General features: G+C 46.8%; 4 protein-coding genes across 4 annotated transcripts in view; 2 read left to right on the top strand and 2 right to left on the bottom strand.

Moving 5' to 3' along the window:
• The window catches only part of LOC135809228 (telomerase Cajal body protein 1-like), a 12,722-nt gene extending 11,163 nt beyond the window's left edge, over positions 1-1,559 (bottom strand). The window contains exons 1-3 of the mRNA XM_065322524.1: positions 1,234-1,559; positions 576-677; positions 169-289 (exon numbers count right to left, since the gene is read on the bottom strand). Coding sequence (XP_065178596.1) covers positions 169-289; positions 576-677; positions 1,234-1,307 — 297 coding nt within the window. The 5' untranslated portion in view covers positions 1,308-1,559. The remainder of the gene's footprint in view (positions 1-168; positions 290-575; positions 678-1,233) is intronic.
• A 2,757-nt stretch (positions 1,560-4,316) lies between these two features.
• LOC135809226 (poly(ADP-ribose) glycohydrolase-like) lies at positions 4,317-8,090 on the top strand. Its single transcript, XM_065322522.1, has 2 exons — positions 4,317-5,913; positions 6,381-8,090. The coding sequence occupies exons 1-2, from the start codon at positions 4,606-4,608 to the stop codon at positions 7,383-7,385; spliced, it is 2,313 nt and encodes a 770-aa protein (XP_065178594.1). The 5' UTR covers positions 4,317-4,605; the 3' UTR covers positions 7,386-8,090.
• Positions 8,091-9,013: 923 nt separating this feature from the next.
• Positions 9,014-13,072, bottom strand: LOC135809225 (RWD domain-containing protein 1-like). The gene is made up of 8 exons (XM_065322520.1): positions 12,875-13,072; positions 12,505-12,577; positions 12,265-12,342; positions 11,104-11,231; positions 10,753-10,896; positions 10,381-10,504; positions 9,897-9,956; positions 9,014-9,570 (listed from the first exon to the last, which is right to left on the bottom strand). The coding sequence occupies exons 2-8, from the start codon at positions 12,575-12,577 to the stop codon at positions 9,443-9,445; spliced, it is 735 nt and encodes a 244-aa protein (XP_065178592.1). The 5' UTR covers positions 12,875-13,072; the 3' UTR covers positions 9,014-9,442.
• A 155-nt stretch (positions 13,073-13,227) lies between these two features.
• The window catches only part of LOC135809224 (uncharacterized), a 7,938-nt gene continuing 6,165 nt past the window's right edge, over positions 13,228-15,000 (top strand). Inside the window, exons 1-2 of the mRNA XM_065322519.1 lie at positions 13,228-13,491; positions 14,280-14,830. Coding sequence (XP_065178591.1) covers positions 13,312-13,491; positions 14,280-14,830 — 731 coding nt within the window. The 5' untranslated portion in view covers positions 13,228-13,311. The remainder of the gene's footprint in view (positions 13,492-14,279; positions 14,831-15,000) is intronic.

The raw sequence follows: 15,000 nt of genomic DNA, 5'->3' as shown, positions 1-15,000 counted from the left end.
AGAGAGAAGTATTAAATTACACGGTAAGAAGGAAGCACTAAATTACACGGGAAGAAGGCCAAGGTTGGCGAAAGCGTAATTGATTGACTTGGCGTTGTAATCGGAATACAATCTCCTGTCAGAGCACAAACATACACACACACGTGCACTGAGAAGCGGGACACATACCATCTCCGTAACCTCTCCCGCAGTCTCTGCTGGCCCGGACTGGTACACCGATGGAGGTAGGTTGAAGACGCGCAACGAGTTATCGTTAGAACATGTTAGCACACACGACCCATCAGGTGCCCTGAACAACATCACAGGCAAACCCACACGCGCACACATACACACGGTACACAACAACACTAAGAACTTATCCAGTGGGCTACTGGTACTAGTGACTAAATGATGGAGTTGGCTACCAGCAAATAGCCGAGTCTGTTGCAGTCTCCTCATACGACATTTGTTCATGTTTCATTAAAAAAAAGCCTTGTTAGTTGCTGTGTTATTGCCACAACGTCCCATCACAGAAATTCTGAGTCTGTACAAGAGACCTAGGTTAGAGGTTAAGGGTGGTTGCTGCGAGCACGTACCACTCACATCCACGGAGAAAGTTGTCGGCGGTACAGGCAAACTCTGCCTTGGCCTGGCCAAGAAGCCGAGGACTGCTCTTCACATCGTACTGAATGGCAGGTCTGGCAGGGCACAAAGCAACATGCAGACAAATACATGTACACAATGGCTCAAACACGTTCCTGCATGACCAGGCACATCACTTCCCGAAGAATAATAGTGCAAAGGTTATCCTGTGAAAATGGTGTGCTCATGGCGAACAAAAAGTTATCAAAACTTGTACATGCCTTCACACGTACACAGTGCCGATATCACCTACGAGCAATATTATTGTACTGGTTAACCATGTAATTGTTACATGCAGAAGTAGCAGGAGTGACATACGCAGGGAGTTCAAGTAAAGTTCCAATAGGCAGAGTGTTACACTGCCATAAGGAAACATACTGGGCCGCTGAGTCCAAGTCTGCAGGGGAGACCCCAGGTTCATAATGATTAATCATACAAGTGGGTGCATTTGCATACAGTGCTCAGTCAGCCACGACGATCAAAGTAGTTATTTGTTGCTATAATCACACTCCAACACGGCAACAAGAAGGTGGAAACTAGTACAATCGTGTAGTCTGTGGAGAGTTAGGTATACAATAGTGTTTAGTGTACTTCAAAGTAGTACTGAATTACCGTGCATCTCCAGGATCAGAGTCCACATCTGCAACACTCTCAGCAGCTGCTTCCTCTTCGTGGTCTGTTTCCATGTTCTGCCTCGGACCCTCAGCGCACAGTATATTACACAGCCAGACAAATCACTATGACTGTTTCCCTACCCAGAGAATTTCACCAACTGGATATTCGCCTACAACTAAGTAGTAAGCACTTTCGAATCTGTCGTTTACAAAATAACTCAGGCGTTATCGCCTGAAAAGCTTCACTATAGCTATATTTACAAGTAGCGTACCACACTGATACAGCCAGAGCTATACGAGAAGGTAATTTCAATTATTTCAAAATAATTGACAAAAAGTCAAAGCAGTGAACAGATGAATGGCTTGGAAGAAAAAAGTTTGTTCATGCCAGAGAGTGTGTGCTACGCCGCCTTGGCCGCACTACATCACCGTCTCCAAGGAAATTTGAAAATGGCGTCATGACGCCGCCGAACAAAACTCGAACAAAAGTCAAAGCAAGCATTTTGTTTTGGTTTTTGGTTTGTGAACAACTGGTTACCCAAGAAGGTTGTTCTTTCATTTGACTGTTTTATTTTGCAACCTTCCCTTTCGGAAGTTTTCAGTGATCAGTGTGAGTTTTTAGAATCTTGATGTTGCCCATCATGTTGAGAACCTGAGGCGTGATTCATCCCTAGTGAAATCGCTTCAACAGGCTGTTCAATGGTGATCAGCTACATGTACAACGAATGCATTCCCATCGACCCCTTACTCAACCTGAGCAGCCATGATACGTAATTCGGTCCGTGCTGCTGTTGGTCTATTGTCGCATAATGGCTGTTTCGCTAGGGCAGTGGTGAGTAGGTCCACTGCAGGAAATCAGTGGGTATTTTCTCGATGGCAGTCTTCAACTTCAAGCCAGTCGTCGCAGATAGTGAAGGCTGTGGTGGATGATGTGCAGTCAGATCTGGACAAAGAGAGTCACGTGTTCGTGGCAACTGGTCAGTACTGTGACCAGAAAGAGATGGACAGGGTAGTCGTATCCACAATGAAGTCGAGCCCTGTGTCAGCCCTGCAGTCGGCCAATGATTTGAGAAAACTTCGACCTTTCATTCTCTTTGATGGATACTTATCGCCACAAGGTGTTGATGAGCTACAGGAGAAGCTCTCTAAGCTAAACTGCACGCTGTACTTGGGCGAGGTCGATGCAGTCAGGGCCAACTCTCCCCTCATTGGCTTTACACACTCTCCGAGTGTTGCCGTTGTACCACAGCGCTGTGCAGAGGTGCCACTGCGGGAGGATGACCTGTGGCAATGGCTAGCAGTTAGCAGAGACTCAATACTACTCTGTGCTATGCCTAGGCCGAAAACAGGCCAAGATCAGGAGGATGCACTTGAGGACTCGTCCGATGCGACCATACCGAGAACAGCTTATGTCAGGAGCGAAACACGAAGTATACCGATGTCTCTCATAGCTGACGTACAAATACAGGTGGAATCTATTTCGTGGGAGTTCGCTGAGTTGCAGTTGAGACTGATCAACGGTGAAGTAATAACTGTCTTGCGCATGAACTTGAATGGTGTCATGGAGGAGCTTATCGACACAGAAGCGTTTGAAGAAAACGGTGGAGAAGATGGAGATGATTCGTACACAGCGAAAACAACGGCTAGCTCATCCTCTGCCAGAGTCAGTAAGACCAGTGAGCCTGCAAGCTCAGGTGAAGATCGAGAGCTCGGTCAGTTGGAGAACATATTCGACACTGATCTTGACGATGAAGATATTAGTACTGTGGACTTTGCCACTGGTCGCGTGAATCCAGACCTGGCCATTGTTATGAGCACGGAGTGGATGGTAAAGCTGGCTGGGCGCATATGCCTGGCGTGCCATCAGAACAAGCATCCTGTGAGCCTGCGTCTGCCTAACGTGCTGCGAGCTGATAGTAACAAATGGGTAGAGTTCCGCAATGAAATGTGGTTGGCCAGTAGGAGAGCACCAGTTGCGTGAGATTTGTACTTTGTAGGCATATTTTATTCAGTCCATTTCTAGCTTTTGTAGAGCATTTTTGCAATGAGGCTGTGCTTTAGTTCCTACTTTCTTGAACATCAATATTCCATTGTTTTACTTGGGCTTAGCAAATATTTTCACACCATAATTGCGATGGGTGTGGGCTTCGATTACGATCTACGTGTGCGTGTAGAGTATTAGACTGTGCAGATGAGCCTCTCCGCACTAAGTCCTTGTGTACTTGTTGTAATGTTGAGAGCGCACATTCCGGTGACATTTGAGTTTTACTCCGAAGTATTATTTTGTATTCCCGTTCCCAGTAGTGCGCCTTGTTCCATGGCAGTACCTATTCAACCTCAATTCCTATTGCGTTGTCTTGTGTGTGCACTGGCAGATGGCCCCGGCTGATTCGCTGAGCTTCAGAAGCCTTCACCTGTGTTCTGGGATGAATGAAGCTGCAAGAATTCACTTTCCGCATTTCTTTCTGGCCCAACTCTCTTGATCGATCCCACACATGCACACCTCAAATATTTACTCCCGAAGCTATGAAAAAGATGCTACATAGTAGCATCTGGAGCTAGCCAGGGTCCTCTATACTTTATGTTGTGCGTGCATGTGTGTGGGTGCGTGTGTTCGGTACGGCCAGCACAAACCACCTGACTGATATCGTACATTGAAGATGACGCAGTGTGTTCGTATGATCGTATGAATTATACTACACTAGTAGAGTACCGGTAAGTAAAGAACGAGCATAGCGAGGGTCGGTCCTGTGCTGCCTCTCTCGTCATAACGTTTATAATATTAAATACGTGTTGAGGCAAACACAAAAACAAGACCATGTACCAGTGACAAAAAGTCTCATGTCAAGAGCTAGATCATAGAGCTATCGATATAACAAGAGTTCATAACCAGATAACCAGATAACCATGATAACCCCTGACTCCCGATCCCTGATCCCTTGGCCCTGCACTCTGCAGGTAGCTAGCAAGTCTAAAAAAATTCAAAAATCATCATTTTGTTTGATTTTTTGCTGTGGGCGCGGCGGCGTCGGCCCCGAGCGTAGCAAGCTATCGACTTTTTCAATCACGCTTTCACGTTCAGCTTTCGATCTCCTGGCTGGATCAGCTGCATTTTGTAGTTTGGAAGAGAATAATTCAAACGATCAAGTAAGCATCGAAGGGACCTTGGATATCTTTGGAGTTTAGTATTGTGACTACCAAGTATCTGTGTTTCTGTCGGGCAGAAGTGGCTGTACTGTTGCGTAATTTCGAAGAAGATACTCGATTGAGCAATTCATGAAGATATCTCCGATATTACCAAGCCAGAACATAGGTGTTGACTTCCATCAGGTTCAGTGTTTGGGTCACACCTGAGCACGTTCACTGGAGAATGAGCAAACCCCCTGCCAAAAGATTATACCGGCAGACAAGTATCTTGAGCTCATATCGACCAGTGCGCCAAGCTAGTGGCGATTGTTCACCTGTGGATACAGGCTGCCACTCTGGCAAACCTGAACTCAGCTCTGCACATGCAAATCGTATGGATGAAGGTGTAGCAGCATCAGCAGCATCTGCTGCCAGTGTCGGTGATGTGCGTGATGCGCCTGAAGCTCCAAGGTCCGTGAATAGAGACTGTGCTGGTCGCAGTGATCACACTGAGGACCAGGTAGCACATGGAGGTGAAGATAAATGTGCGCAGCCATCGCCCGAGGACGACTCTGAAAGCACGTTACCCATACCCATTGACTTTGATAGTGATGATGCACCATCATCCTGCTCACCGTCGCTGGCTGCTAAGCCGGCAACAGTACGACCGTGTGAGAATTCCAGTAAACTGCGGACATCACCGCCATTTGAAATTGATCTTGGAGATATCAGAGATGTGAAAAACGTCACTGCACTCTTTAATGTGAATGATATCAAATCTGGTGAAAAGCGTCCTCCGCGGCCTTGGCCGACAGATTATCGAGATTACTGGGACAACAATCACGTTCGTCTGCCATGTTCACCCAAAAACCTGATGCTCGTAGGCAAGGGAGACAATCGCAGTGAAACATCACGCTGGAAGGTCATTGAGGATGCCCTGTCCAGACCACTGCAGAACAGTTGGGATATCGAGGAGGCCATTTTGTCGTACAACGCACGCTACACCCAGCGATGGAACTTTGATGGCCTGCACCAGTTCTTCGATCCGGCCGGTGACAAGGGAGGAGCAGATCGCGCAGAACGAGCACTTTACTTGCAGACAACTATCCCTGCCATAGCACGGCTAGTACTGAACCTACCGCACTTGATTCCGGGTGGTATCCCGCTCCTGAAAAAGTCTCAGCAACGCACACTATTCCTGAGTCAACTGCAGGTTGCCAGCCTACTCGCCTGTGCCTTCTTTTGTACATTCCCGCACCGCAACTCGACGGGCTCGAACAGCGAGTATGCTTCATTTCCCAGCATCAACTTCAGTAGTCTGTTCCAGGGAGATAGAGGCAGGCGCTCGATGAGTCCAAGTCGTGCTGCAAAGCTGCGCTGCATCCTGCACTACTTCCAGTGTGTGACCAGTAATCCACCTGCCGGCGTGATCAGCTTCGAGCGGCGATTTCTCGCAGGTGCTCCACAGTGGACATCTTCAATGTTTACGCTCAGTGATCTGTTTGTGGCGGATGATGGCACAATAGAGGATGATGGTCATGGCATGCTGCAGGTGAGGTGTTGGTGGGCCTATTACCAGTTACTGAAGCTGTATGTGTTACATGTGCACTGCACTAAATTCATGAGAAATCACCCAAACTCATGCAGCTCTGTCTTCTCGAGTGACGGAATGCCTGCTACGCACTAAAGGTTGTAGCACTGAAAGTGTAAGGTAATCAGCAAGGGCTTGTCAATGTGTGTGTGCATGCAGGTGCGGATGCTGGATAGTTTGCAGATCCACTGGATTGCGTTACGACTGCCGTTGGACAAATGGAAGCAGTAAAGAAGTCATACCTTTTCCTGGGATTTGCATACGCATTGGGGCTGTGGTGATGGTGGGGGTGTGAGCTTAGTGTGTCAATGTCATTGGATCAAAAGAAGGTCCTATCACTACTAGGCATTGGAATATTGACTTGCTTAGACATAGAAATCATTCTGATTTCACGAACCTGTTGTGCCTGTGTGTTTTGTTGCTTGCAGGCTGACTTTGCCAACAAGTTCATTGGCGGTGGTGTGTTGGGCCGAGGCTGTGTTCAGGAGGAGATCCGGTTCATGGTCTGCCCAGAGCTGATCGTGTCGCGACTCTTCATGGAGATGATGCTGGAGAAGGAGAGTATTGTCATAGTCGGCGCTGAGCGCTTCTCGTTCTACTCGGGCTATGCTAGCTCGTTCCTCTGGACCGGACCATACTCGGATACAACACCATTTGACAAGTGGCGCCGTCGAAACACCACCGTTCTGGCCTTGGATGCGCTGGTCTTTCATAACAAGGCCGCCCAGTTCAAGAAGCCGGCTCTGACCAGGGAGCTCGTCAAGGCCTACTGTGCCTTCAAGAGATCAACTGGTGTGCCACGTGACTATCAAGTAGCTGTTGCAACCGGCAACTGGGGTTGTGGTGCATTCGGTGGCGAGCCTTACTTGAAAGCGTTGCTGCAGCTCATTGCTACGTCGGCGGCCAGTCGTCAGCTTCTCTACTTCACGTTTGGCAACAGCAAGCTGTCTACAGACTTGCTGGAGCTGCACCGGGCCCTGCGTGCTAACAACACCACGGTGGCAGCGCTCTGGCAGGGAATATTGACATACAGCCAGATATACCCAGCACCAGCTGGTGGTCGTCATCTGTACTCGTTCCTTCATCGTAGGTTGTGCTGTGATGAAAGCGGCGAGTCGGAGGGCACAGAGCCACTGTCCTCGGAAGGTACCGATGTTGCCTACTCCGAGGCTACTGAACTCCCATGCTCTGAGGAATGTGTTGTGCCATGTTCCGATGAGGCTGAACTTCCCTTGTCGGAGGACACAGCAGAAGCAGCAGCAGCGTGCTTGGATGATTCAGCACCGCTGTTCTCGGATCCTGGCGAGGATATGGGATCCCCTGCTCCTTCTTCTCCTCACCTTCTAGCCGGAGTTACACGGTCAGAGGATGTCAGCAGGCGCACTCAGACGTCAGGTGATGAGCCTGGTACCGTGACGACTAGTGGTGAATGACGCACACCCGTAGTAATTTCTGACTGCACCATGGTGGCAAGCCCTCTGGTTGCACACCACAACCTTACTCCTAGATTGGGGAGTGCTGTCATCAACCGCAATGCCATTGCACAAGATTATATTGACACCGCTTGCACTGATTCAAACGTGTTCCACTGATGAATGCCCCGATGATAATTTCACACGAATTCACATAGTGGTGCATGCAACTCAAACCACTGCCGTCCATCGAATGGCTCTGGCCATTGTGCTCACCTACCCTCCTTCCGTTTTCGAGTACATGTAGCTACCTTGCCACTCTCTGAGGTGTACTAAAGTACAAGCTGTAGGAGGTCCGCTCTCTCCCTAGGGATTCATATACTACTTTATACATATGTCAAAGAATCAGAATGCTACTCTGGGTTTTTATGAGATTTCCAGCCCATCATGACGGCACACATCTTTTTTTGGTTTTACTCAACTTCTCTTAGGTGGACCTCTGTCCTTGTTTTATCATGTCATGAAACACATGTCTTTCATGGTAATTGACAGCTCACCTGACAGACACAGATATACTCTGAATTGTTTTAGTAACTTTTTACCTGGCATCTTATTTTTACAATTGCTTTATCCTTGATGTCTGTGACAATTGTTTTTCAAGACTTTTAGTTGAACTCACGTATTGCGGTATATCTACTGGTACTCTAGTGCTGTCTGATCATTGTACTCTATGTGTGTGTGTGTGTGTGTGCCAGCTAGTCCGGTTGGTGGGTACACTTATGCCTGATTGTGTTGGGTCTGTTGCCAACGGGCTCAGCTGCTTGAAGGTGTAATGTTGTACCTGCCACCTTTGTTGGTTCCAGGGTTCATGTACTTTCTATTTGAAGTATACATACCTGTTAACCATGGACTGCTGCTGGCTGGATTAACTCTTGTGTAATCAATGGTGCTAGTGAAGCGTATCAGATCCACTCTGATTTAGCCACCCACACTAGTAGCAAGCATTACCTTCACTGGGGGCAGGGGTAACTGCAGTTGGATCCCAGGACGGATATCCTGATGCCGTCAATCCTTTTTCTGCACCTTGTCCTCACCCACTTACTGAGGTGTGGTGAGCCCATAAGTGGGATCATTATCAAGTTCACCCAGAGTTTGGGGGATTTCAGGGGGTGTCGGCCGTTGGGCGGTTCAATAGGCAATTGAGTCATCTTTCCAAGATTCCTTTTGAGTCTCTCTCCCCTCTCCCGGGGAGACCCTCGTGACCAGTTTTGGCAGTGAGCAAGTACAAGTGTGTGTGTGTATGTGTGTGCGCGCGCGCGCGCGTGTGTAGTTTGTAAAGTAAGTACAAGTAGTGTGGTGTGTATGTGTTTTACTTATAGTTTTTATCTGCATTTTTTCAAACTACTTGTAAGTCGGCGGAATAGTGCGAGCTCCGGTGTGGGGAGCAAACCCTTTCTTACTTGTAAGCATGTTTACTGGGATTTGTCAAAGCACACTGCTGTGATTAACTCGACTGGAGACCAGGAGCAGTGACAGTGGTCTCAGACAAGGAGTGACACTGATTATCAACAAACTACCTGATGCCATCTACAATCACTGACAAATATTGTAGGATACCCTGAACTATTTTCAAGACAGCTCGGGAAGCGCTCGTTTTCAATTTTTATCATTGGACTAAAAAAAGAAGCAGAGAATAGATGGAAATTTCACATGTAGGTAAACTTAATAAAATGATATGTACAGAGACCAGAAGTCCATCTGTAACTTAGTTACACAAAGCATTGTCGGCCATCGTGCCACTTCCATGTGCCAGCAGACAAGCAAGAATTGAAGAGCCATGTCGCTGTGCGAAGCTAGCAGCAGCGGAGAGTTGGCATGGCATCAGCAATACAAGCGACACAGGCTAAACCAATGACCAGGACCAATTTTATGCCAGCAGAGCTTTGTGTTGGGAATCCCGTACACTAGATCCTTGATCAGCAACTCTCAAGACAGAAGTCAAGTCAACAAAGCCATGAGGGCACGTAGACAAGCCGCTACAGTTCCTCCAATCGGATATGCTTGCCAAGAATGAGGATTTACGTAATATCAAGGTCTGCATCAAAGCCCAAATCTTCCAGGTCCTCAAATAGTGATTCGTCGACATCGACATCAGCACTGGCAGCCACATCACTAGATTCTTGTGTTTCAGCGAGGTCTTCATCATCTACAAATACACGCACGCACGCCCAACAGCAACCCACAAGATATTGCAGAAATACAGATGTGTAAATCTCAATTCGAGAACAGGTTCCTTCCTTTCATGCCGTGGAAGATTGATATGAGAGGCCACACAGTATCCATTGCTGTGGATTGCCAAATGGCACTACTATGACTGCTTTCCGGTACCACAAACATGCCTTTATGGAAATTACCACACCTTTATAACAGCAGCAATAATACCAAAATCAATGAAAGGAAACACAGGCAAGTATGGAGTAAATAATCCTTAAAAAACGACAAGGACCAAATAGATCTCACAGTTCAACTTACATTCCAGAAGTTGCATATCAGACTGAGAAAGTGATGCATCACGTTCAAACAGCTCTTTTCCTGGTGGGCAAGAAAAGGAAGAGAGAGAGAGAGAGAGAGAGAGAGAGAGAGAGAGAGAGAGAGAGAGAGAGAAACACACACACACACACACACACACACACACACACACACACACACACATGCAGATAGATAGATAAGGAAGGGAAGAGGAAGAGAGAGAGAGAGAGAAACCAATAAATCACAACAATGCTGCTTACACACCTGAAAGGTATCCAACGGGTACACACAGTACACGTAGTACATGTGCACATGCAATGCTTGTGCACAAAAAGCACCACATTTGCAAAAACACCCACATTTTGAGCGATCTGTGCGTTTCATGTCAGAAGAGAGGAGATAGAAGGTTCATGCAAACTTCTGATTGGCGTGGCTAAAATCGCCGAAATGTCACCCTCACTAAAATTAGCCATTTCCCAATACTAACCTGTAGGCCTTTTCTTGGCAGGATCTGCTTTGGACGTTTGAGATCCTTGCGTCTCTGCTTCAAACTTTGCTTTCCACTTGTAGAAGGCTTCGCACGTCACAGGAGTGCCAAAGAACTGGGGTTGCTGAGCAGCAGAAAGAGAGCAAAAATCAAAATGACCACGACACATGACGAGAGCAAGACTAGAACAGCAGCAGCAGCAGCCGTAACAAAACGACAAAAAGAAGCTGATGGAAGTGTGCAGAGTAACAATCTGGAGGTCAAATTTGGTGACAAAGGGGCAACAAAAAAGTGCAAGTACATGTATGATACACGTACCAGTCACCAGTAGCACGGGAGAGCAGTGAACATCCCATATTTTGCCATACATACCTCTGCCTTTTTTCTTTCGGCTTCTTCACGTGCTTTCTCTTCGTCATCTCGGCGCTTCTTGACAGCATCCTGCTGCCTGTTGAGGAACTCCTGAGCAGCTGAGACTAACGTGAAGATCATGACCATACCGACACTCGCTTCAGCCTGTGCAGCGGACAAACACAATGCACAGACAAAACAACATACTGCTGACGGTTAGCATCTACAATTCATTACTACTACTGGCAACAAACACCTTGGCTGTTGATGACAATGTTCTTAGGCCATATACGGGCACATGTGCAATGCTAGTTCCCTACATTGTGTGGAATAAAGAAAACAAAACAATAAAAATAAACAAACAATGCCTACCTCCTCTCCCAGAAGCTGCATCATCTCTTCGCACTCGGAGTCTTCGAGATTCTCTGATGACGCTATACTGTACTGTGCCACTTCGTCTGGATAGGTATCTCCTAGCTTGAATTTTAACCGCACGGAACCTAGACACAATACACGGAAAGCAGATAACACGCATCCACGTACTGTTCAACAAGATAACATTAGCTTGGTGGCTCAGACTTGCTGTTATGGTTTAACAAAACGCTGAATGCGCTACTCCGAAGCTGAGCCGGCGGGAAGTAGATAGCGGATCCTCGTACATCTCTGTGCAACTATCGGACTGTAATACACGGTAGATGTCCTACAGCCCCATTGCCTCTTACATGCTTACATGACTGCCTTGACAAAGGGAGCATGTATACAAACTGTATGACATGGATCAGCAAGAGCCGCTGAGCTGACCTAGACCAAGTTAGGCAATGCATCAAGTCTGATGATGATAATGATGATGATGACCATCTGGCTACAGACCTGCACAAACACAGTGTCTGCTGTACAAAACAGTACAGACCGGTAAAAAAAAATTTGGTGCCTGACAAGGCACCGGCCATATTGCAGCTGTGCAGTGGGTGCTATTGCTGCACGAAAAATCATCATGCCGTGCCTAATGCCAACACCGGTATGTCATTTGCCTGTACTATAGTACATTGTATTGCACAATGCAGATCATGCTGATAATAAATTAATAATACGCAATATGAATTAGAGCACACTGTTCATCGTGTGTGCGTGCATGCATGCACGCCTACACTAGTACCGTAAAGTAGCGCCAGACCGCCCCGTCTCGCAGAGCGCCCCACCTTGATTTTACAGCCAGGGAAAGGAAAATCGTGTGGCAGAGTGCAATGACGTTTGTACGGTGTGAGAACCTTGTAGTGTACTAAGGTCACAGCAGGTTTTTGTGTGAATCTCGTGTCCGCTCGAAGGTAAATTGAGTACGGATTGACTGCACAACGTGTAATGTGTGTACAAGGTTCGAGTCGTATGACCTACAGACAGGACACCATCTCCACAATACCACCACGAAAGGACGGGATGGTAGGGCACTCTGGTGGTACTTTACAGTACTATCAGGTCATGTACATACATCATGCCTACTCTGGCAACCTTAGATTACACAGAACAAATCCTCACATCGTTCATCCTCGTCAATGTCATCAGATGCTTCCGGCTGAACATCAACCAAGAAGCGCCATGGAGACTGCCCAAGTTCTGTAGTACCAAAGTAGCAAAACAACAGACAGAGGAAAGGTGAGGTGGTAAAGAGAACAAAAAGAGACAAGCGGTAAGCAATTCGCACATGCACACCACATGAACTTAAGATTTTTAATTCATAAATAATTATTGCCATGCATTCCATGCATGTATCCTTACCTTCAAATTCATTGGGATAAATTGACTGCAGTGCCTCTATCTCATTGGCTTGCTCTTCTGCGTAGTCTGTCATCTACACATGTAAAGATGATCAGCAAACTCTCATTGCACTGTACCTGTAGCATTCTGTACGTACGTCAAAGCAAATTATTCACTTTCTCACAATGGTAAAATAAATAGTGAAGCAGCACATTCAACAAAGTGCTACCACCAGGAAGATTTCATTGCACGACTGTGACGGGGAAATTAGCGGCTCCAATGCTTTGTTGTATGTGAACATGGTACAATTTAACACTATGAAACCAACAAAAATGACAATACAAATTAATTCATAAGCTGGAGAAATTCAAAAATCAAAAGTGAATCGTACCTTGGCTACAATAGATTACTCCCGGCGAGGCCACCAGAGCTGAATTCCCATAAATATCTCCACTTTGAGCAGCAATTCTAGGACATCACTAGCTGAAATATAAAAAACTGCTACTTCATGCACGGCGGAGATGAAAAACCATCTGAGCCATCGACACTCGTTTTCGTGGAACTCAAGTCAAGAGTCGAGCTGCAAGATATGAACGCAAAGTATCGATGAAAGAAAATGATTATTTCGTCTGATATCAGTGATATGACATCACTTTTCAAAATTTTCGATTTGTCACACATTCAGCTAATAAATTATGTGACATGTCGACACTGACAGTGCAGTGACAATTTTCGACTTCGAATGCTTGGATTTGGAAGATCAAAGAGTGAGACTGAGAGTGAGAGAGACAATGATGTAGTCGTGTCGGTGGACAATGTAAGGCGGAAATGGACCTTGCACCTCATCAGAGTGTTGCCGTTCAGCTATTCTGCGATCGCCTGCGAACATTGGATGTTGATACCGATGTGTATTCTGAGTATGTAGTGGGGATACTGTTGGACAACGAAGATTCAAGTGATGAGGAGGTGATTCAAGAAGCAGCGGATGCGCTGTCAGCTGTTGTGCAGGTAATGGCTTGTAAAATAGAAATTCTTGCAGCTCCATAGCCCACTCTTTAGAATGTATGGTGTTGGGAAATGCTGCAAGAAAAGTTCTGAGCAACACAATGATTTCATCAGTATGTTTGCAGTGTTGTGGCTGCACAACCTACAGTACTATGATCTCCACGAGGTCTGATTTCAATTACTACACCTGCGCTAATAGTACTACAGTGAAACCGGTCTAAGACGACCACTCAAGGGACGAGAAAAAGTGGTCGCCTTGGCCAGGTGGTCTTCTTATCCAGGTTCAATGGGTCGCGTGACCGTATCCACATGTGATATATCATTTTGATCAGTGTATCACACTGCACACACCTGTGCTACTCTAGCACGACTCATGTGCATGGGGTCCTCAGACCTGTCAAGTGTCGTGCATGCATGCACCATGTACATCGGCACTTCCTGTGCTGATGTGTAGATCTACCATGCATGGTGCACCATGTAATACGTACATTTACATGTACTAGCAGGGTGCAACGCGGTCGCGGGTGGGGTGGTCGTCGGTCGCGTTGAGCGAGTGGTCGCCTTATCCGAGCTGTCTTGGAAAAGTGGTCGCCATGTCCGAGTGGTCGCCAGTACAGGTTTTACTGTAATTGAAGTCTGCACTAAGTCTTATTGCAGAAAATCCCAGCATCTCATTATCAGGCCATATGGACCAGGTTGTGTGATCCTGTCGTGATCATCATCCGTGTGTGTGTGTATTGGCATGTGTATGTGTGTGTTTGCATGTGCATGTGTATGTATGCACTATGCAGGAAGACACAGCTCGATGCCTTGTGCAAGAGCTGCATCGCAATTTGAACAACACCTCTCTGAGAGCCAGATCCAACACAGAAAACTCTTCTCAAGAAGTGAACTTGCCACCTGACAATGCGGATTCCACGGGGCAGCTGTTGAGTGACGACCACTCTGGGCAAGATGCACCAGATCCCTTCTCTGCGCAGCTGCCTGATGGTTCTGATAATGATCCAGAAACCGATCAGCACCAGATTGGGTTTGATGTGAATTCAGACTTGTTTCCTGGATCCTCGTATGTGAACGAGGAGCCAGGTGACGAGTATGCTGATGCAGACTTTGCTGCCGCATTGGAGGATGAGACTGCTCTTGAGGAGTACTTACAGGATACGGATCGCCAGGAATGGCTGAGCGCAGAAAGTCTACAGACCGAAGACTCCATATTCAGTCTACTCAATTTTCACTTCAGTCGGTCATTGACGGTCGACGATTCTGGATCGGACGATCATCAAGACACCAGGAGACCCTGCATTTTCTTCATGTCAGGCTCTTGTTTCCGTGCGGATTGCCAGTACGTGTTAATGGCTTTGGGTATTGCTCAGAAATGATTTTGCGGGGTCAATTCATGGGAGACTACTACTTTCTCTAGTTCCCAAATGGTTAATTTATTTACTCTAAGCATACATGTACTCCACGTCCAAGGTCCTGAAAATGTTATCGGTCGCCCATTGCCGCCATATA

This window comes from Sycon ciliatum, chromosome 2 (assembly GCF_964019385.1).
Source record: "Sycon ciliatum chromosome 2, ocSycCili1.1, whole genome shotgun sequence".
Lineage (NCBI taxonomy): Eukaryota > Metazoa > Porifera > Calcarea > Leucosolenida > Sycettidae > Sycon > Sycon ciliatum.
Note: the sequence above shows the minus strand (reverse complement) of the source record. Positions and strands in the feature narration are given on the sequence as shown.

What these genes read in the sequence shown, in the direction of transcription:
- LOC135809225 (XM_065322520.1), bottom strand. Translation starts at nt 12,577, where the DNA reads ATGACAGACTACGCAGAAGAGCAAGCCAATGAGATAGAGGCACTGCAG. An exon ending in TGCAGCTTCTGGGAGAGGAG is followed by an intron (nt 10,897 to 11,103) that starts GTAGGCATTGTT and finishes TCCGCTGCACAG; the next exon opens with GCTGAAGCGAGTGTCGGTAT. An exon ending in TGCCAAGAAAAGGCCTACAG is followed by an intron (nt 9,957 to 10,380) that starts GTTAGTATTGGG and finishes CTTGCCCACCAG; the next exon opens with GAAAAGAGCTGTTTGAACGT.
- LOC135809226 (XM_065322522.1), top strand. Translation starts at nt 4,606, where the DNA reads ATGAGCAAACCCCCTGCCAAAAGATTATACCGGCAGACAAGTATCTTG. An exon ending in ATGGTCATGGCATGCTGCAG is followed by an intron (nt 5,914 to 6,380) that starts GTGAGGTGTTGG and finishes TGTTGCTTGCAG; the next exon opens with GCTGACTTTGCCAACAAGTT.